This window comes from Corvus hawaiiensis, chromosome 3 (assembly GCF_020740725.1).
Source record: "Corvus hawaiiensis isolate bCorHaw1 chromosome 3, bCorHaw1.pri.cur, whole genome shotgun sequence".
Lineage (NCBI taxonomy): Eukaryota > Metazoa > Chordata > Aves > Passeriformes > Corvidae > Corvus > Corvus hawaiiensis.
The window spans coordinates 38740522-38764880 of NC_063215.1; the positions used below are offsets into that span (position 1 = coordinate 38740522).

The 24359-nt window shown below is 40.4% G+C and overlaps 1 protein-coding gene and 1 long non-coding RNA gene across 8 annotated transcripts in view; one reads left to right on the top strand and one right to left on the bottom strand.

Moving 5' to 3' along the window:
* Positions 1 to 14342, bottom strand: part of MAP3K7 (mitogen-activated protein kinase kinase kinase 7) — a 48069-nt gene extending 33727 nt beyond the window's left edge. For 2 of the 7 annotated variants that reach the window (XM_048296077.1, XM_048296076.1), the window contains exons 1-5: positions 14098 to 14342; positions 4012 to 4122; positions 2323 to 2388; positions 1385 to 1430; positions 589 to 727 (exon numbers count right to left, since the gene is read on the bottom strand). In XM_048296077.1, coding sequence (XP_048152034.1) covers positions 589 to 727; positions 1385 to 1430; positions 2323 to 2388; positions 4012 to 4122; positions 14098 to 14187 — 452 coding nt within the window. In that variant the 5' untranslated portion in view covers positions 14188 to 14342. The remainder of the gene's footprint in view (positions 1 to 588; positions 728 to 1384; positions 1431 to 2322; positions 2389 to 4011; positions 4123 to 14097) is intronic. The other 5 variants (XM_048296079.1, XM_048296075.1, XM_048296078.1 and 2 more) reach the window with 4 other exon arrangements.
* Positions 14343 to 14898: 556 nt separating this feature from the next.
* On the top strand, positions 14899 to 24077 carry LOC125322410. Its single transcript, XR_007201983.1, has 3 exons — positions 14899 to 18904; positions 20327 to 20329; positions 24067 to 24077. It is a non-coding gene; the product is annotated as an uncharacterized LOC125322410 (long non-coding RNA).
* The last annotated feature ends 282 nt before the right edge of the window (positions 24078 to 24359 follow it).

Consider the following 24359-nt stretch of genomic DNA (forward strand, 5'->3'; position numbering starts at 1 on the left):
ATGATTCTGCTGATCCTCAAATATCTCTTTCTATCTAATCTGTGGAGCCAGATCTGAAGCTGTAAAATGAGTTGGATAACAAACTGACTGGGTAGAAAACTATTAAATTTTGTTTCGGTGGAAAGTGATGGGAGCTTCTGGCAGGGGTGGCAGAACAGGCAAAAGGAGGGGATAAAGGAGGACAGTCACGTGGCGAAAGAGCTCTAATGCAACAGATTAAATATGACATTAGAACCAATCAACCCCCCCACAATGTCCTCTTATTGAACACCACAGCCATTCAAAAACTGGAAGATTTTAAATGTCTCTGATTAGAAGCCCTATTTCTAATAAAATCCTCTTCCATAATGCAGGGCAGGAGAAGGGTATTCTTCCAGTTTAACAGAAAGTAACTGAATACAGTTAATTTTCTGTATCATACACTGTCATTCTGTAACTGAAGTTTCAAATGCACAGCTTTCATTTGGAATGTAGCACATCCAAAAGTTAGTACCAATTAAAGGTATTTCTTTTAAATGCAATAAAATTATTATAAATGATCTTAAAGTCCAACTGTAAGAAAATATGAAAAATGAACCATAAACCTACTTTGGTGGTTTCAGGTCTCTGTGAATTAGAGCCTTTGGCTTCATACTGTGGAGATATGCCACTCCTTGGGAACACTGTAAACACCAACTCATGGCATGTGCAGCAGTATAATGAGGCAGAGGTTCAGCACCATGCAGCACTGCAAAACAAAGGCACAAACTAAAAAGAACTTTATTGCATATTACAACAGATACAATGGAGTTAACAAAATACCAGTCAGCAAAGCTCTGTGGAATCTAAGTAATTACCAACACCTCATTACTGCAACTAAAAATATCCTTCTACAGACTGTTAAAATAACAGAAATGTCAAAATATTTCCCTTTTTTTTAGAATACTTTCCATAATCTTTTGTGTTAAATTTCAATATGAAAAGTGTTGCTTGTTCTCAGCTATCCCTGGTAAAGTCTGTGTTAAACAAATGCTCAAGGAATTTACAAATTAAGGAAGAATGTTTTCAGATGTTCCACTGGAAAACCTTAAATTACTTGTATAAAATATAAGAAACTGGTATCAAGAACAAACCAATGGATTGAAAAGAGATTTTAAAAAGCACACTTCTTTCTCCTTAAAATTATTTTAAGAATTTCAAAGAACCACATAATTGTTGGAAGAGACCGCTGGAAGTCTACCAAGCAGGTCAAGCAGGCCACCTCCAACTGGTTGCCCTGGGCTGTGTTCAAGTGGCTTCTGAATAGCTCCAAGAATGGAGACGTATTTATGAAACAACCTGTAGTTTAGACTATGTTTGCCCTAATACTAGCACTTTAACTCCAGGAAGTTGAAATGATACTCACCATTGTACAGAGAACCTCCTTCAGCATACTCCATAACAAGACACACCTTTGGGGAGAAGGGGACAAAAAATAGGTATATTTTCAATGCAGAGGCAGAAAACAGCTGAAAGGGAAGTTCCTTGAGAGCAACTACAATGCCTCCATACCTAAGCTAATGGAAAATATATCAGTCAGTTTGAAATGTATGTATTTACATGTAAGAAAAATGAGTTTTACACTTAGTTCTCATTGTAAGTTAGAAAATAAAAGAATGACCTCCCTCCTCTTCCTCAGTCTTAAAAAGCAAATACTGTCTTCAAACTGCAGTTCACTGTCCTTTACTTTTTTCCTTTAGTGGCTTACAAAAAAAATTCATTAAATACCATGTCAAAAGAATTTCACCAGTACTAAAAAAGAAAAGGGATGCAGCATTATTTTAAGCAATTAAGCCCATACAAGCTAAGGATACATCTGTCCTGTCACAGTACTCTCTTTTCTGCTTAGAGAATTTGTGGGACTGTTTGCAGCTGTGGCAGAAAGCAAGCAAATCCTGAAAACTGCATGTAAGAAAATAGGAACTGATTTACAAGCTATAATCATGTGTTGCTAATGCATTTACTTTTTGTATTGCTGATTTGCAATTAATAGGACTGTAGATATGAATGTAAATACATATGTAATATACCAAATGGCGATTTGACAAACTCAAGTATAACTGATGTTTAGAAATAACTTTGGGGTGTTATTAAAATAATTTATTTTTCATAGCAGAAGAAAGAAGAAACAAATACCTGAATATATCAACCAACCTACATATCTGTGTATTTCCTTATTATGGCTAAAACATAAAAAAATATATAATAGGTACATTTTTAATATAAAATATATATTCTGTTCATTGATGCTTGCATAGGTTAAGCTAGTCACCTTTTGTCATACTGACATAAGCTATAACTTACTGGATTTAGACAGGCTCCATATAACTTGACAATATTGGGATGGTTTACTCGTGACAGTTGTCGAAGCTGCAACACAAATCACACAGTTTCAAACCATGGGAAGAAAAGGCTTTATTTTCATAGCGATAAATAATACACCACACAACAGCAAGTACAATTTTCTACATCTGCATAACCCCAGATGGTGATTTTAGGAATTACAAAACTAATGTCCCTCTTTGCATTTTATTGTATGTAATCAGGTTTGTGTCAAACTGCAACTGTGTTTTAAAAGAAAGTTTGAAGAAATTACATTTAAAGAAAGTATTTTTTCCAGACTGTAGTAAAGTCACTCAAACCACAAGCACTGTGCAACTATGACCTCTACAGATTTGGTGCTCTTCCTAGAGCCTTCAGTTTTGGACTATATAAAAATTGTCTGATTAAATAAAAAAAAAATTAGGATCATACTGGCTGTTTTCACAATATAGAAGATACATGTCCTAAAATCCCCAAGCCCACAATCCTATAAAATAATTTAATATTAGAATGACATAGTTCCAATAACCTATTACTGTTTGTACTCACAATTGCACTATTTTGCATTGGGTTTTTCTACCAGTACAGAGTAGAAGCAAGCAGAAAAGGAATATTTTTCTCTTTACACAGACTTCTGAAGTAGTTTATGCTGTCTGTGGAGCAAACACTATTTTTTCTATACACTTCAGAAGATCTAAAAAATCAGAATGAAATATTTCAACTGATGCTTGCACTGTGCAGGGTTTCCTGAATAGCAGTAATTACTGAAGCATTTCTGGGATTACCTACTCAGATCTCTTTTGAACACAAAAATCCCAAGAGATCAATCAGATCTACTCAATGTTAAACTAGACTCAGATTATTAACCTTAAAAACTTCCCATGGTAATGAACAACATAAAAATATTTACAGAGGCCTATTACAAACATGCTGTTTTCAGCCCTTTAGTGTTTTACATTTCGCTAGAGTATATCTTGAACAAACTAACGCTAGAGTTAGTTCTAAATTTAAGAGTTTTGTTTTGAACATATTTTGTATATCTTGAACATCCTCAATTATAACTGAATAAATACTAAGCACCATGTCACAATATATGTCATTTAAATTAAACATTTGATTCTAGAAAATATTATGTATCTTGGGAAGTTTATCAGTGTATCTGAACTACTCGACATTTTTGAAGAAGTAGACATTGAAAAACAGTGATTGCCTTTAAGGTAGCAATGTACTTATATATAAGAAAAAAAATAATCAAGTTATTAGAACTGCTGAAAAAACTCAGAAACAGTTTCAAATATCAACCTGTTTGTACTGGAGAACCTATGCTGTAGCCCCTGGAAGTGTTAATCAGCTCCAAGGCTTTGGTGGGTATTCCAGCTGCACCCTTACTTTAGACTGGGACAGAATCTAAGAACTGTTATTTCCCCAGTTGTGTGCCCTCCTCTCTCCCACACTCTTGCCTTTCAGTTTTTATGAGAAGCAAACTTAAGGAGCTGCAATGTGCTTCAACAGGTTTCCTGTTCTGCAAGACAAGGGTCCAGGCCTGAACTGGGTACCACAGGCAGCATTTATCTTGTGATAAAGACATAGCTTTTAGTACACTAAATGCACCCATGAATTTCAGGAAACAAGCTCTACCAAACCCCATATTTTCCATCAAACTTACTGTACCTCTACAATGAAGGCTTTTCTTTCAGATTCACTTTCTATCTGTTTAATGGCTACATCTTTAGCTCGCCATTTTGCCTTGCAGACCACACCAAAGGCTCCTCTTCCAACAACCTAGAACAAAATACAAAACACTAGAGTTAAAACTTGAAATGGTTTCATTTGCTGTGCAGGACTTCACAAACAGAAAAGAAATTTAATTTAGAAAACTGTAGATACAGGCTTGAGTTTTGCAGTAGGAATTGAATACTATGCCATTAAAGCACAACTGGTCTTAGCAAAGCTTACTCAAGAGACCATTTACAGAAGAATTGGAAAACACACATACAAAACATTTTATTAGTAATGTGCAGTAATAGTATTTCAGAAAAGTATAATCTCAGTTATTTAGAACAAGCTTTGCTCAGAAGAAAATCAGAAGAATGAGAGCAATTTTTTTTTTAGGTTTCATCTGTGAAATTATATCTATCTGCTGTATTTGTTTATTCCGTCTAAGGACAGGAATTAAAACTTCTGAATTTTAAACGCACACACAAACAACTGCACAGGACCATGATGAAATTGGGATGAGATGTTCAGTGTCCTCAGAGTCTGCCATAAGATACCCACATAAGATGCACAGAACATTCCCCATTCTGCTCCGTTAAAGAACGGGACCTGTTGATTGTAACCTCCTCCCCCAGGCAAAGCGCAGGGCCTTGACTCTTGTCCTGACGTAACACACGCTAACTATTTTCTTGCATTCCACAGTGAGGTTGGAAACACCAAGCCATGAATGATAGCTGAGCAGCCGACAAGAATAGTACATATAAACAAATTGGAAACAATGAGTCACTGGAAGATATAAAAGTCCCAAACTAGTCTTCCTTGTTATTTCCTTTTCTGTCTCAGACCACGTTTTGAAGAAAATTGCCCGTTGTCTTGGGGTTGGCCCACCCTCCACCTTCTACTGCCACAGGAGTTGTCCATTACAAAGCCTCTACCCACCTTGCTCAGCATATGACCAGACCTACAGAATAAGAAAAATCTCATCAGTTGGTGTGCACCGTAAGTCTGCATTTTGCAGAAATGGTAATTAGTGAGCACATAAAAATCCACCATGCAAGCACCTGGGAAATACTAAGGACAGTTAATGAGAGAAGGATGCCACAGAGCAGCTTGTGCAGGATGAAGTGTATTGGCAGTAGCAATACAGCTCCAGATCTGCTGCTCCCCTACACTGTGAAGGAATCCAAACACGGTTATCACAGTGAGTGGGAAGAACTCTCCCTTCCACTTAGGGAGAAGGAGGTGGACATATAATGAATTCTCCTAGGTGGATACAATTGGCCTTATGGTGCAAGCCTCTGTGAGACACATTTTAGAAGGTTCCTTTTCTTAATATACCTTTTCTCATAGTCCTTCACAGTTTTTGACTACAACTCTGTTACGTTTAATCCAGTGATGGAAACAAAAAGAGCTATTTGAAAATAGTGCATGTATGTCAGTTAAAAGATTGGTTGCAAAATTTAATGAAGTAATTAGATTTTTTTTTTTTTTTACTTAGCCTAAATCACTTACAACAGTTTGTGATGGGTCAGGCTTACTTTTTTTCTGGCTAGTCATAGCTTTCCTTGCTGAAAAGACTTGCCCATATGTACAAATACACTGTATGTATTATTACGTACATGATTTTAATATTATGATTATGCAATATATACTACATATATTTTTATATAGTAAATACATTTATTTAACAAAAACATAGCAAAAAACAGAAAGCCCACATATCTGTTGCATTTGACTTCACATGGTCAAATTCAGCTCGTAAGTCAATATAAATGCATACTGATCCTCCACAGATAAATCCATGACTATTTGCAAGTTTTATCCTGAGAACTGGTACATATATTTCCAGTTTTTATACTAAAGAAATCATTATTTTTCAATGTTGTTGAATTTTTTAACAATGTTTCTATTAAATGAAGAAACTAAAAGAAACAAGTACACTGCCCAATGTAATTTGCCATGAATGTCACAATATTTGGGTTTTAGTTGAAAAGTGGAATAAATTCCAAGAGTCAGATGCACTTTAAGAACTCCCACTGATGACTGGAAAAAAATAATAAAAAATAAAATCAGTGTCAAGCACCAAGAGGAAGAGTTAACCAGGCAATCTAAACCTAATCACATAACAAAAAGCTGTGAGACCATCAGGTATGTAAATTTTATTGTTGCTGAAAATAGTTTGATAAATGATTATGCAGTCAAGGTTTCATAACAATTTATCAGTGACTTGGTGCCTGCTTAGGCAGAGGGCTGAACTTGAGAAGGGACATGAATGCAGTGAATATTTACCTAGGATACAGGGAAAACAGAAGAGCCGATCCTCCATTAAAGCAGCTCAGGCTTTTGAATAGCACATGAAAGGAGCAACCATCAGAAACAATGATGGATCTGATACAAATTGAAGTTTACCATATGTGAAAACTCAGTATGTTTTTCCTACTTAATCTGGAAAATGTACCTTACTCACAGCAAAAACCCCTTTATAATCGACAGAATGCAGCTTGTGGTGGAGTCCATTTACATATAATTTTCTTCACTTAAACTTCTTTGAAGGAGTTAAGTCTTAGATTTTGTCGAAACAGTTTAAACACTATGGAGTTTCCTTCAGCACCGTGTGCTGGAACTAAGTAACTTAATAGCAGAGGAGGGAGGCACTGCCTGAACTTTAGTTTCTTCATGCTCATTCCTTCTTGTCCCCTGCTGTTGGTGCCACACCATATGTTTGGGCAATAGTGCATATTCGGAATTATATGAAGCACGGTAATGGAATTATTGACACAACAAATCAATAAACAGCAGTTGATCTGTAGCACTGTGTATGTTTGGAAAATAATCTAAAAATAAACACATTCTTTTGGTAAAAGATTTTGTTCCTCTAAATATCTTCTAGGAGAAAAAAGGAAAATATAGGGCAGATGAGACATTTAGAAATAGAGTAAGAACAAGAAGAGAATTTCTCACAGAAGAGAATTAAGTTTGTCAAAAACCACTTGGTACATGACACAAAAACATTTTAAACTGGGAGTAATACTTAAAAGAGATTTAAAGATTGAAAAGTGTATTAAAATGTATTATTCTACGTATAAAATTCATACCAGTAAAAAGTTACATTCTACTGTGTGACAAAGTGACATGGTGAAGGACAGTGCCACTTGCATGTTTTCCAGATAGTGTATTTAGAGTCTTATTTAAAGAATATGAACCATACAAGAGCCCTGGAACAAGCATTACCTCTGTCTCTGTGTACAAATAGTATCAAATGCTGTACATAAACAAAGATACATGATACTGACTTGTAAGTATGTAGACTATACTGACTGGTAAGTTATGTAGACTAGAAATCATGCAGGAAATAGAGACTGCAGATATGTTAAGACCTTAAGGATGTATTTTGTCCTAAGGGATGTAACCAGTAATTTCCCCTCTCCCAGTAAAACAAGAAAAATGCATCTGTTTATTCAGATGCACCATAATCCCCTAACAAATGTCAAAACTTTGGAAGAATTAATTTCAACTTTGCTCTAACTGCACAGGTTTTCTATTAACTCAAAACCAAAAAAATGCTAAGTTTTTCTCTCTATCCATAAAGTTTCCATGTAAGGTAGTTCTACATGCTGGATACCTAGTGCTTTTCTTTCTAAAAAAAACTTGCTGGATATATGACAGCAATAAAATATAATAGCTCCCTGGTTAGCAGACGTAGTATTCTTTGGAGAACTGACTTCATAATTTGCAGTATCTACTGCATGACATGCTTGTTTACAATTTCGGGAAACAAGACAAGCAGTTACAAAAATCCAACAACAGAAACCATAAAAAACCCGTGCTTCCAAAGCGACAGCAGGCTTTAAATTATCTTTAATATCTATGTCACTTTGTTTACTGGTATATTTGCAAATGAGATGATATGCACGCAAACTGAACTTCTGGATCTCTCAAGCTCCACTACACAAGAGAGTGGAAAAAAAAGAAATGTTCTAGAATGCTTTGTAAAACACACAAAAAAATCACATTTTAAAATTCAGTTGCTTCTACTCTCTCTGTCTACCAGAGCTCCAGGAGTATCAATAAGGTATACTAATATTTTCAGGTTTTCACATATCTGCCCTTATGACATATGGAGCATAAATTAAAAAAAAAAAAAAAAAAGGGCCAAAGGAAGCCATGAACAACAGTGTACAGCTTCTGAAAATAAACGCCTACACTTTCTATCATTCATTCAAATAGCCTCAAATTCCAGCTTTGGTTCCTCTGTGTGTGCTATGCTTTATTAAGTAGGTTGAAGCAAATCGGCCCCGTGCCACAGATGACTGTGGCCAATACCCTGGCAGCACTTTGAGGAAGGAGTTTGGATGTATCTGCCAATTCTTACAGCTATGTTCTTTGACTGGTTAAGTTTATTTGTACTAGTGTCAGCCCAGCTCTAAATGTTGCTTTTCCTTTTCCTTTCTGGGATTCATACAGCAATGAAGAAACCTCCAAATCCTCTCCACTCCCCCACCCCCAAAACCCCTACTAATTTTAAGTAAACTAAGTAATTTAGTTTAGATTTGGTTTCTAAGTCTCAACTTAAAAGTTATGCAAAACACCACAGGAAGAAATATTTCTTCCTGAAAGAAACTGCTTATTAAAATCAACTTAGATTCTTAATAAATATAGGCAAGTTCTGCTTGACACAAACTCATACAGTTGGTCCCTACCGAGGGTTTCCTCTGTTAGAGCTGTATAACTGTACAGTTTTCATTCAGTGACTTGTCTACCTGAATTTAGTTCTAAGAATTAATTCTCTTTTCAGCTTCTTTAGAACATGTTTATGAAGAATCAAAGTATCATCTTATATGTTCCTGAAATTATAGAATCAAAGAATGATTTGGGTTGGAAGGTACCTTAAAGATCATCTAAGTTCCAACCCCCCTGCCATGGGCAGGGACACCTTCCACTAGATCAGATTACTCAGAGCCCCATCCAGCCTGGTCTTGAAAACTGTGTTTCCAGAAATTCTTCCTTTGCTCTGAACCAACCCTCTCTGCATTTTGATAGCTCGAGTCATTCCAAGAAATGCACGCATCTCAAAGATAACAGTTTATCAAGTTATACTTTCATTCTGGCTTATCACAACTAATTACAAGCTGAAAAGCTTTTACACACTGATAGGGTTTTATACATCTGTCTCAAGAACAGAACTCATATCAGCAATTAAAAAATACCAGCAATATAAAAACATTAACAGAACAACTGTCTGATGCTCCAGTATGAATCAATTTGTTCTGTTAGAGCAGCCCAGAGAGTGCATTATTGTTTTAGAAACAAAATGTTGGGTAATGAGGCACTCAGGGTGCAGGACTCCAACAAGAGTTGGGCTTTCTGGGCTGGCACTGTCTAAAATTACTGGTCTTTGGGAAAAAACCAAACCAAAAAACCAAACAAATACTCTGCAGCCAGTAAAATACTGCTGCAGTCCACTGGGTGGAACAAATAAGGGACACGTGAAACTCTCTCTGTTGTTTTAGTTTTTTTCTTAGGGAAAAGCATTAGACATAGAATTCTATTATTATCTCATAAATATGGCTCTTGCTTTCATCACAGAACAGGAAGGTCTGTGAGGTTTCTTTCCCATGTGTTCTTTATGAGACTGAAGAATGAGTCTATTTAACAAGACACAAACAGATTCACTGAATATATCTGCATGTGTAGAAATTAGTATAAAGTGTCACATTAACAGTTTAACTAGCTTATTAGCCATGTTCTAACTCACTGCACAGTAAATTTCATCCACATGGAATTGGTGTTGCATAACTTCTGCTATAAATCCACACCCCAGCTGACACTTCATCTATTTTCTTATGTAGATGAATGAAGAGAATCTTCCATTGGTGTAACTAAACTAAATTTAAGTAGTTATTTGAATTAATTCAGAAATGTATTAAGAGCAAAATCAGAGAAAATACTGGCATATATTTTCACCACATACTTATTTTTTGCCTTTGTTTTGGAACACCCAGCTTTGCACCTTGAAGTCTTACTGAAAAAGGCTACGAAATTCAACTGACTTCAAATGGATTTCTAACTACCACCCTTGGTTCTTGAGAAGCAATCCTTCTGTACTCACGTCAGATACCCAAAAATGCTGTTCAGATCTCAAATCACATCTGGTTCTTGTCCAAATTTCTTCCAATTTTCCAGATTGGTATCCTACAATTGGAGATGATCCCCCAGGACACAGAAACACTGGAGGTAGTAACAGGTCCATGTTCAACAGCAGCTTACACAAACCTGCTTTACCTTGTAATGGACATAATCAGTCACTGCATCTCACTAACTTTTTAAAAGTTACCTATACAAAGGGGAGCAAAACCCAGTTGCCTTGCTGTATTGCTCATTCTCTTGCCTCTGAACTGCTTTGTTCCAGAATTGGAAGGAATACATGTAGTTCCCAGCACACTACTCAGTTAATGAAATTAGTCAACTGTTTCAAAAATATCTAAGATAGGTGGACGTACCATAAACTGCATCTCCTTAGTTGCTGGGACCATAAGTAAATTTTCTAAAATATACATTCATAAAGCTTACCTCTTCATCTCAAAGACAACATTACCCTAATTCTCTTAGAATTAACTACTGGTGCCCTCATAGATTGCTGAAAATAAACTTCACTGTGAACTGCAATATACTAGTAGAGCATTAAACAACACTTTTCAAATAATTTAAATTCAAATTTCAGACCATCCAAAAGTAACTTGCAACTACGCAATATGGCATTAGTTTTTTAACCTGGCTACATCAGGCAGTGATGGGGCAGGGCCACAGTGTACATGACCAGACACGTACCTTTGGCTGTGCAATCCAAGGATACACACATCCTGTGATGAAGAGGTCTATGTTTTGGTCATGTATGGGACTGTTACCCAGTTACATGATGGAGGAAAGCCTGTGGAATTTTCAGGAAAGACTGGCAGAGAATAGGCTGCCAGAACAATTAAAAACCAAAGTCTGTTGTTTAGATGTGGAAGCTCCTCTGGGAAGAAACGACAGTAGTGTTTAGGCTAGATTTAAATATGAGATTTTAAAATAAGGCTATTAGGCTTTTTATTGTTAACTTGAGTTATATAATTCGTTCAGTTTCTAATGATTTCTCTATCTCATACCTAAAAAATTAAAAAAGGCCATTTTCACAATTGAAAACTTGCATAGTAAAATAGAAAACATTTCTGTTGAACACAAGTTTTATGTTGTTTCTCCCCTTCTAGTTGTGAAGACGCTCCTGCTGTGTCACATCAATTTTGATTTGACTCCAACTCTTTCATAATAATTGCCTCTATATTTTACTTCATTTTAAGCACTTGAAATAACAAAAAGGCAGCCTGAAGCTGGAGACGTGTTTGACTGGTGGGGAGTAACACTACACTACAGTTAGTCATGTGCATGGTATCTTAAGCAAAATATGGTATATTCTTGTTTTTATCCAGCAGAGTTCAGGCAAACCTAAATGAAAGTGCACTTAGAGATCCCACATTTATTAGCAAGGTCTCTGGGCCTGCAAGTATTCCAGAACTTCAATATCTATTAATAAACCAGTGGCAGAGTGGGACTGCTGTCTGCGGACAAGACAGCCTTGATAATACAACAGCAAAGCTATGATTATAAAAGCATTTGAGTTTCCAGTGTAGACCTCTTAACACTCCATTTTGAAACATTTGAAGCTTGCCAAGCATAAATATGACCATTTTGAGATATTACAGCCACTTAAAATCCTTGAAAACTTCTGAGCCTAAAGTAAGAGCACAGAAAATAGTCAGTAAGGATGTGTTTTGACTACAAAGTTGACTATTTGTGCTGAAATTGCATCATGAGTAAGAGATCAACACCCACAGCTGAGAAAAGCAAGGTCTAAGTATGATCCATCTGTTTCATTCTAAAGTAGGTCTTTTTTCTTCCTCTGTGCAATGACATTTAGACTGTGTTCAGCACTAGGGTATCCCCATTGCCTATAAGAACTTCTGCTAGGACAGGTACACTCAAAATGCTATGCCAGCTGTCACTGGATTTTTTTCATGGAGACCACACTTTATCAGAGTTCTGCTTATAACCATGAGTTTTGTTATCTCTAACAAAGATACTGCGTTAAGAATAATGCAACAACTGCATTCAACAAATTTTTACTTAGGCATAATCTCCAGATACATTTTTGTGCCGATACTCCTGTTTCTGTGAGTGCCAGGCACATGCATGGAACACAGACAAGCTCTGAGCACTAAACCTTAGAATGCTGAACTCTAGTTACACCAATTACACACTGTGCAGCTCCACACTTCCTATATGTAAACCAGCAATATAATCCTTGCTAACAACCTCCCCACGGGCGTTGCGAGTATTAAAGAATTGTACAGCACTTTATTCATTCAAAGGACTATGTCTAACACAGCAGATGTGCTACTCACTTCTATGAGCCATCACTGGGCATCTTTACACGATAGGTAAGTTCTTACCCACTTGAACTTTCTTTGTTGGGTGAGAAACTCCATTTTTCCCAAAACATGTGATTCGACCCCTGGCTATTAGTAAGTGTTGCAAAAACAACAAAAATACCTTCACTTCAGAACAGTTCAATGCATAAAAGGAAGCAGAACAACTAGATTTACAGAAACTAAAATCTTCTTGATTGCCAAATTCATAGAAAGAGATAAAAGCAATCTCTCAAAAGATACGGTCTTCTGAAAATTTCCTGTGCCTGCTATGGCGAAAACCAAAGTTACCACAATACTACCTGAATACACCAGAAAGTGCCCTGGTGCTCCATGGAAATATCGTAGATTTTAAGGTCTGTGAACTCTCCCCAGAAGGCCCAAGCCCAGCAGGATAATGATGAACAAACCAGTATTAGCAAACTACGCTAAAAACTTGAACACAGGTTGTCCTACCTATAAAAGCTACCACACAAAACTAACTCCACTTCCACACAAACTTTTTAAGAAAAAGAGAGTAATTATTAATGAAAAAGAAAGATGTTAATCTACAAACAAAAGCACAGAGACTGTTTCAGGAGTCTTGGATGCATATTAGGTCCAGACTCTACAAGTTTGCTTCATCAAATTCATTACAGATCCTCATGAAACAACTTCATTTCTGTAGAGAACTTAGCAGGGGAGGAAGGAAAAAACTCAACAGCAGCAATATTTTTGTGCAATTCTGAGAGTTAACCAACACTGTAGTATATAGATACTACTGAGCCCATTATTAAAGCACTCAAGCTATCTTAGATCACACCCACCCTACTTTCACAGGAAGCCCGGAGAGATGAAAGGTACACCTGAAATAATTTTACTATGCGATTTTCACAGAAGAACTTCCTTCCAACTTTGTTATACAATAACTGAATGTCACTTCCTGGGTAACATGCACAGGTCACAAATTAAATGTTACACATCCATAAGTGCAACATCACTAGCCTACGTCAGGAAAAAAAGAAAACTGTTTATCCTTACAGCTCATAGAGCTGTAAATTTAGCAAATCATTAATACTGGTGCGATCATTATATATGCAATGGCTCAGTTTGGTGGCAAAAGGTGAAAGCAGGGGCAGAGAGAACCAGAGATCTGAAAGAAACATCAGAATTAACAGTTTCCTCTTGTGACAACGCCTGACAACTATGTTTGCCACCCATACTAAAGTGGGTGGTAAAATGGGCGGCGAAACTTTAACATCCCGAATAAATCTATCCCGTTTAAATAAAACTCCACAGTAAAGCATCCAGCAGCAGGGCCGGCAGAAGTAAGCCGGCACCTCCGCTCCCCAGCTAGACGACCTTTGTTCGCTGGTGCCAGCCGCTGCAGCATCCACGGGGGCACAGAACCCCCGGCCAGGTACACTGGGGGGGTCCCGGCATCTCGGCGCACCCAGGAAGCGTCCGCGGTCCCTTCCGCAGCGGGGGGACGGCGCCGGGGAGGGGAACCCCAGAGGCGCTCGGGGTCAGGGCGGCGGGAGCAACGCTGGCCGCTCCCGGGGAGCAAGGGGGTGCGGAGGATGGCGGGACCCGCACTCACCTCTTCCACCTCGATCTCTTTGTAGTCGATTTCTTCGAAGTTGAGGACCGGGGGGGTTTCAATCATTTCAGCGGAGGCGGCAGCGGACATGCCTCCTCTTTCACCGCAGGGAGGAGAGGGGGCTGGGGCTACGCGAGCGTCCGGCACCAGGCAGCCGAGGGCCGGAGCCGGGGCTACGCCGGGCTCGGCGGCGGTTCCTGGCGCAGGTCGGGGCGGGCCTGGCCGAGGCGCCGCCGGGGCCGCATTCGCGGCGGCCGCGGGCCTCACTGGCGGCGGGCACAGGCCCCGGCGCCGCCGCTGCGCATCCCGCGCCCTCCCGCACCCCCGCGGGGCGCCGCGCCGACTCCCCTAGGCCGCGGCCTCTGCACAGCTCGGGACCGCCTCGGCCGCGCGTCCCCGGGCGAGAGAAGGCGGCGCCCCCGGGGCCGCAGCCGGGCTTCTCCGCCAGCCCCAGCGGCGGCAGCGGGAGAGGGGGCCGCGGCGGGGGTGGAGGAGCCGCTCAGAGCCGCGCCGCGGCCGCCGCCGCTGACATCAGAGCCGCTTCCTGCTGCCCCGGCCGAGGAGGGAGGAACGCAGGGAGAGAGTAAGGGAGGGAGGGAGCGCCGGGCGGGGGCGGGCAAGGAAGCGCCGGCAGCAGCGGCCTCTCGGGCGGCCACGGCGGGGCCACGGCCTGGCGGCGGCCCCGCCCCGCCGCCCGCCGCCGCCAGGGGGAGCAGCCGCGGCCCCGCGCCGGCGCCGCTTCCTGTTCCTGCCGCCAGCCGGGAGCCGCCGGCGCGGGAGCGGCGCGGGAGCGGCGGCAGCCCGGCCCTGAGGCGGGAGCCACGCTGCCGGTGGGGCCGCGGGGCTCAGCTGCGGCTGGAGGGGCAGAGTCTGGCGGGGCTCCCCGGGTTCTGGGCGGCTGCCGGGCACGGCCTCACTCTGAGGGGGGGCCGCGTGTTACCGCCATACGAGTGTGGGGGCGCAGGCGTTTTCCCTCTGTGTGTGTGTGTGTGTATATATGTATGTATGTATATGTGTATGCATATGCACGCACATGCCTTTTCCCTGTATATATGCATATATTTCTCCAGGGCAGGAGGTATTGTATGGGGTCTTGGGACGAGGGCAGCCCTTGTGCTCTTCAGCGGCACTTTCTCAGGGGAAAGCTGTGTGTAGGAGGGTGGCTGTGGAGTGGAGGGTAATGGAGCAGTTGATGTAACACATAGTAATAGAGAGGTAGGATTTGAGAATGAAATTAAGCGCTCCCTCTCCAAGGGAGTCTTGACCCACTCTTTCCCTGGGCTAGCTCCTGCTCCTGCTTCTGCTTTTGGCTGGAGCACCTACCCCATCAATGTTTTGGTGGTAAATGTCTCAGGCTGACACTTTAAGGCAGTCCACGGTGTGAAATCGGTGCTGGGATGAGTGAATAGAGCTGCTGTGTTCCACTGAAACAGCTGTGCTTCATTTTGATATGTTTAGCCTTGGGGCTATATATAAAAAGTTATGTTATTGTACAATACTATTAATAGTATGTAATTTTAGTAGATCTAGTAAGCTTTCCTAGATGTTCCTCTGCTAGCGTGCTAGTGAATGTCTGTACCTCAGAAGGAAGTCTCATAAATGTAGATATATCTGATTTACAGAGCTAGCCTGACAAAGTCGCATAAACAATTAACTAGGAAAGAAAATACCAAGGATGAATATGGGCAGTGACCTAATCTCATGGTGGCTCAGCTGTTGTTAAAAAAGCCAAAGTGAAAGTACCTCTGTCAGAGCTGCTGCACTTTGTGACAGGTTGCCATTATGGGTTCGTTCCCCTCTTGCATTTTTCTGTCAGCTTTTGTAATTTGTCCAGGATTTTCAAATGTACAATAATCCAGAAATCCTAGCCAAGCAGTCACAGTACATGTTGACTCTGTTGAGTTCAAGATGAAACTCGTATGCAGAGCCGGTTGGGTTGGTGGAATTATATCGCCCAAACAATCTGTGTGTGCGTGGGGAGCAGACTCATATCCTGAATGTGCTGAGTTTTTGTTGCTTTTTGATTTTCTGATACAGTTTGGTCTAGAAAGATCTAAAGAGTCTTCTGTTAGACAGGGGAAGTTTCCTGGTATTACAAAATCTGGCTAATATCTGCTTCATCCAGCAGTGGGGTTATCCTGAGCCCCTACTTTCTTAGGTTGTTTATATGTTTGGATGTTCATACTGACCCTGGCATCCCCTTATACCCAGAGAAGCATTTGTTTTCATTTTCTCAAAAGCCACTATTAGTGCACACCTTGGTCATGCTGTGACACAGTCCTAAAGTATTGTGTTTATACCTGGACCTCACAACTTCTTAAAGGGAAGTGTATCAGTTGTGTAAGCAGCTGCTACTGTCTCAGCTGCTGAGTGTGCAATATACTGATTATTGGAAGATGAAGAATATGGATTTCTGAGGTTTTGAGAAAACTGCAAGTCCAATGAAAACCAGACTCCTTTCAGTCTGTTTCATACTTCTTCATACTGGTTCATACTGGCTTCATACTGCTGGATGAATTGTTTTAGTTCTCTAAACACTTGTAGATCAAGGCAAGTAACACATAAAGTCAACTGAAGTCAAGGAAAAGGCGTGAATGAAAAGAAAGGGAGGTGTGAAAATCTATCACTGATGGTCTTGATACCTAGTTGCAATCATGAGCATGGTCTCAGGCCAAAAGCTTAAAATTTTGTTTCTTTTAAGGACACATATGCATTGGGGAAGGTGAACTACATCAGTACTTTTTAGAAAGATGGCCAAGTGGGCGGTTTTACTTTAGGGGGTGGCAGTTGGTGATCTCTGGTAAATGTAACTGAATATTTGGCTTTTTATGTTTCCCAGACCTCTCGAGGATATGTATCAAGCAAATGGCAGTTGCAGTCTTCTATTTTTCAGTGGAGAGATTTTTCTGTTACCTTTGTTATATTTTGTTGATGAGTATTAAGACAGCAGAGGAGAGCATTCCAATTAGAGTTGCTTGTAAGGTTCATTTCCTTTCAGAAATTGATGTAGAAATATGTATCTCAAAAATAATGAGCTCTTTCTTTGTGAAGGCAGAGTCATCATCATTATCAAAATGTCACTGCTGTGAAGATCAGGAGGGGTTTTAAGGATGTGATAATTTTGATATTACTTTTTTTTCTTCTTCTTTCCTGACTGACACAGTCTTAATTAGCTATGATTAGCTATGTTATGGACTGGGTATTGGTTGTACAGCCCCAAAATGCTTATTCAACAAATACGGGAGAAAAAGGAAAATAAAAGCTGCACCTGCTGTGTTTGTCTTGAAGGAAAGCTGCTCTTGGGTTTAGAAGAAAAACCTAGAACCTGGGAAGCCCACATTCAGGGTCTCAGTCGCCTCTCTCTATCATTGGAAAGCAGTTACACTGCTAAGAAGGTGATCACTTAAAAGACTGTTGGAAACATCTGGGTACCATGGCCAGAGTGTGCAAAACCACTCAAACCTGAGACAGCTGCTACGGAGCTCTTTGTCACACCTGTCCTAGGGCGCAGAGCTCTGTTTTTTCGAAGAGACAGCAGTAAGTCTGATGCAAAATACAGACAAAGTCTACCTGGACAGCTTAACAGACCTGAGACTTAGCCCTAATAAGACGCGCTGGCCGTGGAGGGGGTGGAAAGAGCGGTGCGTCCGTCCCGATCGCATCCCGCCGGAGCCGCTCCGGGGCGTGCTGTGCGAACGTGCTCAGACACACTCTGACACACCGTAGTAGGTGGATACTCACAAACACACACACACACGCACAGAGCCTGACAGCTTCTGCAGCGTCGCCGAGGACAGAGAGGCGGGAGAGGTCCTTTGTATGGAGTTCCGAGGGGTTTATTCAGGTCCCCGCCCTAAGGGATCCAAGAACAAAGAACACTGAGCGGTCCAGGGTTTTATCTGGATCGGCACCGAGGGCCTATCCTTTGGGGGCCAGGGGGTGGAGAGGGCATGGGGTAACAGGACAGTGACCAGTGGAAAAGGCGAGGGGTGGAACAAGGGACCTGGGAACCAGTGGGGTATCAAGGAAAGGAGAGCTATCTAGAACATGGACTTAAAAGGGGTAAAGAGGGGGTGATCTTAGACCTCTGAGCCTGCCCACCAGCGGACCTCCACTGTTTTGGGGCTCTGTGGCTTCTTGGTCCTTCCTGCAGTGGATTCAACCACTGCAACACTAATATCTGCATATCGTAATGAAAATTTATCTAACATATACAGAATTTTACAGCTTAGAATTTGGACACATTTTCATGAATACAGACAAAGGCACAGATATATTATCCTGGCTACTCTTTGTCCAGCTCCTTTAAAATTACTCTGCAGTTGTAGGAGTTTTTTAAGAGGAGTGAACCAGCATTATTTCCCACTAACTTAATTTAGAAAAAAGCTAAGTGATTTCTTCTTTTCAACAACCTTGTGCTGTTTTTTCAGTATATGCAATTTTTTTTTAAGTTGGTTAAAATGTCTCACTTTAAGCGATTGAAGATTGATTCTAGAAAACAGTGGTGGAACATGTTGGATGGTACCTACAACTGGAATGCCTACAACAAAAAAGGTTCCCTTCTAGATTAAGCACAGGAATATGTTTCTGCCAAGTCTGACTCTATTTTGTCCTTGTTAAATATTGTCCTGTAAATATGAAGTTATGTCATTTCAGTTTGTGGGAACCCACTGTGATTAAAGATCTTGATTCCACCTTTAGAACTGATTGTGAGTCATCAGCCTGTGTATTGGAAAGTGTCTGGATGTGTGCTATTCATAGGCAACCTGCAGGAATTAAAAGGAGTGGAATTTGCCTGGATAACTGTGTGACAGGAATTTGTGGATGAACTATCTTGTGCGTTGCCTTCCAAGTGTGAGGCTAGAGCAGGTTTGTGGTGACAGTAGTATAGAGAACACTGTGGAACACACGTGCCCTACAAATTCATGTCCCAGCTGGGAGAGACATGGGAGGAGCCTGCTGCTTGTTTCAGTGCAGGTATAGTGAAAATATGAGGACAAATCACTGTGATGATACTGAAAGATTTCTGTTTCTCAGCATGGCCAAGTTGTTGCTTAATGCACTCTTCTCATGCAACTCCTTTGGCTTGTACATTAATATTTCCCAAGAGCAGGTTGCAATATTGTGTGTGTTAGATTCCACTTTGAATCTCAATGATTTCTTCAATTCTGTCTTGCATTAGTGGTTTTCAAAGTCTTGGAAAACAGTGCAAGGGTGTCTTCTGCCAAATACACTGAGATAACAGCCTCAGCATGCTTCATGTACTTTTATTGCTTCTTTCGCTTTCTGGGAAGACTTCCACGCAGTATGTAAAGTCTTCTAAATAGCTATTAATTTCTTCAGTGGTGGTGTACTTCATTATTTGTGATCAAATGCATGTATTAAAAAAAAAACCCTAAAAAACCTTTGCAAAATAAATGCATGTGCTGCTTTGCTAAATACCAAACTCAGTTGTATGCAAGGAATTGTATTCACTTTGGTAAAAGGAAAAGTTCTATTGTATGAGTATTACAGAAACTCAAATGATCACAATTTTTTCTGAACCTTATTTTACTTCCTAATCTGAGGCATGTTAGATCTCCCAGACTTTTCCAGCAGTCTAAACCACCAAGAGAGCCAGGAAAGACAAGTAATGCAGCCACTGTGCAGTATGGGCAAAGTAAAGGTGGGAGACTATCTAGATTCAGTCCTGAAACCAAACAAACACATTTTCTGTTTCAGCTATCAGCAGCTGGGCTTGGCTAAAGTGGCCAGGGGGAAGAAGACAGTAACAAATTTACCATGTGGAAGAGTGAGATAGATGGCTGTAGACTGGCTGATCTTGAACTGAGAGGTCTGAAAAATATGGTACATGAAATTGCTGATAGAAGATGTGTTAGAGAAAGGCATAAATGTAGGTAGCTATGAAGTAGCAAAGGTATTTTTGAAAGGTGCAAAACCAGATCCAGACATCTAAGTGTCTTTTGGTCTGCTCTCAGTAGGCTTTAAAATAAAACGTGACAGAGAGAATAATAAAGAGCGTGGAGGTAAATGGAATGAAATGTCACATCTTTTTAATCAAAGGTAGATTATCTCAGATTAACAAAAGATCATTTTTGATAAATTCAGTGATATTTTTAGGCAAGGGGAATGGGTAGAACTATTCTATCTTGAATGTATTTGATATATTGTCTTGTGGGAAATCGTTAATTAAGCAGGACATGATAAGAATCATTAAAAGAACTGAAAGTGGGTAAGGAGAGTAGGGGAGTAGTTAGGAGACAGTAGAGACTATCAAAAGGGAAGTATTGGAATGAAGTTTCTAATAGATTTTTTTTTTTCAAGATTGAATTTTGAGAGGAAGCTTCTTAGTAATTTCATTAATGGTGTTGATAAGAGAATTAAGAATGTGACAGTGATTCTGAAGACAAGTTTAGACAGCATAGTTAATGGAGAGAAAGATAAGAATATCAAATGGGAAAAATTAGACAACTCCAAGGATAAGAGAAATAAAGTGGCTAGTATTTAAAATATTAGAGTGCAAGTTCATGAATTAATTTGAGAACTCATAACATCTTGTTATCCTGTAAAAGACTTATGAGGAAGTGTGGTGGCTGGTGAGCCAGTACAAGGGACAAAAAGAATCCACTTTTTGGACAGTCCCTAGTACCAAAAGATCCTCCCCGGCTTAGGGTGAACAGAAGACACTTCCCCCAGGCTGCTTTGCTTTGGTACATTAATGTACCCCAGTTCTGCTTCCCTACTTGGCCGTTGACCTCCCCGCCCTTTGTTACCTTATATGTCCCTGCCCTAGAAGGTTCTCCACTCCCTGTTCCCCCATTGGCCCTTGCCCCATTGCCACGCCCTCAGAGCTCCCTATTGGCTCCCATCCCCTAGTCCCGCCTCTGTACCGGCCCCGTGCCCTCAGATCATTGGTCTCTGATGCTCGAGCTGCTCCCGTACTTAAACCTGGACCCTCCATTGTTCTTTGTCTTTGTCCCTGGACGCCTTCACAGTGTGGCTGCAATAAATCTTGTCCGTGGAACCCCATACGAAGACCCTTCCTGGCTCTTTGTTGTCAACCCACTTACTGGAGCTATCCATGCGTGTGTGAGTGTGTGATGGTACTGCCGAGCAGCTTCGCCTTGGAGATGCTTTTAGGAAGGTTGCGGCGCTTCGTGCTCCGGCACCGACAAGCTGCAAAGCGCCTGGCTAGCGACAAGGAAGAAGTGAAGAAGATTACAACTTGCATGTTTTAACTGGTTTTAGGAGAACTGTGAGTCTTGTAGGTAATGCATCTAGAAAATGTGCAAGCTTATATATGCTGCATGATACATCCATTAAAGCTATAAAAGTTTATGCAGACCTCATCTGAAAGGCTCCACTCTGTTGGTACCTGCTTTCCAAGAAAAATGAATTGCCTAACTAGTTGCAGAGAAGAGCTACAAATATGGTCAAGATAAGAGAGGGTTTACCACAGAAGGAAAAATAAAACAACTTGGCATGTTTAGTCTTGTGAAACAGAGAGGATATATGTTGCCCCTGTTTAAAGAGATTGGAAAGATAAAGATATTGTGGAGGTAAACAGTATTGATGGAAAATGATATTCATGTAAAAGGAAACTTCTTTTTGCACAAGAACCCTGTTAATGCATGCAGATTGGAGAGCTGTAAATATTCCTTGCAAATGGGGAAAGTCACTTCACTGGATGGTCCTGATAAGTGAAATCATTTATTTGTCATAACTATCTGTGAAAGCAGAGTATTGCATTCATTGCCTAAGGCGGTATCTTCTAATCATATGTTGACCAAAAATGTGCTATTAAAAGTGTAAATAATGTAACAAATTCTTTTAATGGTATTTCTTTACCTGAGTATAGATTGAAATGAACTGTATGTTTAAGATTAAGTAAAAATTGCATTGGATTCTGTGAGTTAAGGCTGTGTTCTAAAGAAGGAAGTGAAATTGGGAGGTAGGAGAAATTTTTGGTATTTTATTTCTTGGAGAAGTAATATCATTATCTTTCATATTTTAAAGCTTCTAACTCTTGAATCAGAGCAAGTGAAGGGAATTGTTGCAGGTGTGGTTTTTAAACAATATTGGGTAAAGGAAGTTGACAGCCTTGTATGTTTTATGCAAGACACACAAGTGGGTGGAGTATCACAAAGCACAGGAACAGCAGACTGGAAATAAGAGGGGAAACTGTTCATGACCTTCATCACATAATGAGGATAAAGACTAATGTAGTCTGAGAACATGTACACTAAGGCTCCTGTGTATGAGGAACTTACCTTCAATGTTTTTCTTCTAGAAGATCTATTCTGCTATTTAAATGAGAAACAGGAATTGATGCTCTGTGTGCTTACCTTCTGCTTTCATACGAGCTAGAACTGACAGAAACAAGGAACATACAGAGCTCTCAGTCAAATGGAGAACTTGCCTATGAGGAAAGTCTGAAGCAGTTAGTTCTTTTCCCCCTGAGAAGGCTCAAGAGAAAATCTCTAGTACTAGTATTCTAGTACTTAAAAGTTTCTCCAGAGAGGATGGAGTCTCTCTCTTCATAGAGAAGAAAAGGTGCAGTGAGAACTAGTTGTGCCAGGAGAGGTTTCATCTTGATAAAAGAGAGAATTTTTTTACAGGGAATAATCATTGACTAGAACAACATATCCAGGTTTATGGTGAAGTTCCCTTCACTGGAGGTTTTCAAGACACTACTGGACAAGGTGCTAGATAATCTCATCTAGCCTCCCTTTCCCACAAAAGGTTGGACCAGATGATCTGTAAAGGTGCCTTCCAACCTCGGCTGTACTATGTTCCTAGGAAATATGCTAGGAGGCTGGAAATATCTCACAGAAGGCACCCTGATTCTTGTGTGGTTTGCAATAACCAGTGGCATGAGTGTGAAATGTGGACCTGCAGCTCCAGCCTGGTTGGGTGCACAGGCATGTCCTCTGTGTGGCTCTGCCTTCTGGTTGCTTGTGGATGTGTTTGGAAAACAGCCTCCGAATGCACATAGAGAACCCAAAGATGCCACCAGATAATCATATTTCTATTTGATATGTGAATGATATGTGTGCTGAAAGTCAGTGCTCTGTAATGTAAAATAAAAATCACAAAGATCTGGTTCTTTTAAAGAGGTACTTGTTAACGTGCTTTGGTATGCACCATTAGGATGGTATTTCTTTCTAGAAGGTATCTTAAAAAAATGATCAGTCAAAATCATCTGTAATCAAGACAACACATTTTTATCAGTGGAAGAATAAAGCAAATAAAATTATAGGAGAAGGAAATAAACTGTTTATATCATTGTATCACTTGTTTGGTAATGAAATATGGACATTGTCTTCTGTTTTATGCATGATGGCTCCCAATTAAATGAGATCATATAGAGGCAAAAGTCACAGTAAATCAGGAACTGATGAATCACCAAAATTTTTCATGTTTCCTCTAGCAGTTTCCAGTCCTGTTTCATAAAGGCAGCCTTCTTCAGGCCATAACTGTAGTTGTTGCTTCAACAGATCAATGTAATAGATGTGATGGGCCAGTTAACTTGTTGAGGCCTAACTTTTGGCATCATCTCAGCATTTCATTGTGTAATTCATTTACCTTGATGAGACCTGGAGGTGTGTGCCCTCTTGGGAATCTCAATCTGCATCCATTGGTCCCTACTCACGAAGAGGAAAGAAAATGAACTTCTGTAAAAAAAATTTTTTTTTTTTTTTGTGGTGGAAAACTCAAAATATAGTTTCAAAGCTAGCCTGAAATGGTAACTTCAAGACTTGCATATTTTTTATCTGAGAATATCTGTGAGTCTCCCAGACTGTGGGGCATACATGGCTAATGGCATGGCAGGCCCTCCAAGGTCAGTGCGCCTGGTGGTGGCATCTTCTAGAAGGATATCCACGTCTGGGATGTGTGCCAGATCCACCCTGAGGGAGTCTGGGAATGTGGAGATTGAACGTGGTAAATTTGTGTGATGCCGTGACTTAGGGTGTTAGTTTGTGGAGGTGGAGAACATGCTGAGAGGGGGGCATAATTTTTTTCTGTTTTTCTGGCAAATGACATGCATGTTTGGAGTAGAGGGGTGCTGCCCTCATTGGGAAGAGAGCATGTGATACTAAAAGAGCAGCTGGGTGCAGAGGCACTCTTCGTGCATATGAACAGTCCCTGGAGATCAGACCTCAGTTGCTGGTACTGCCACCACTAATGGCTTCTGAGCTGCCTGGTATTCTGGAATAATGCATGCATCATAGGTCAGATCACATCATACAAATAATATGTAC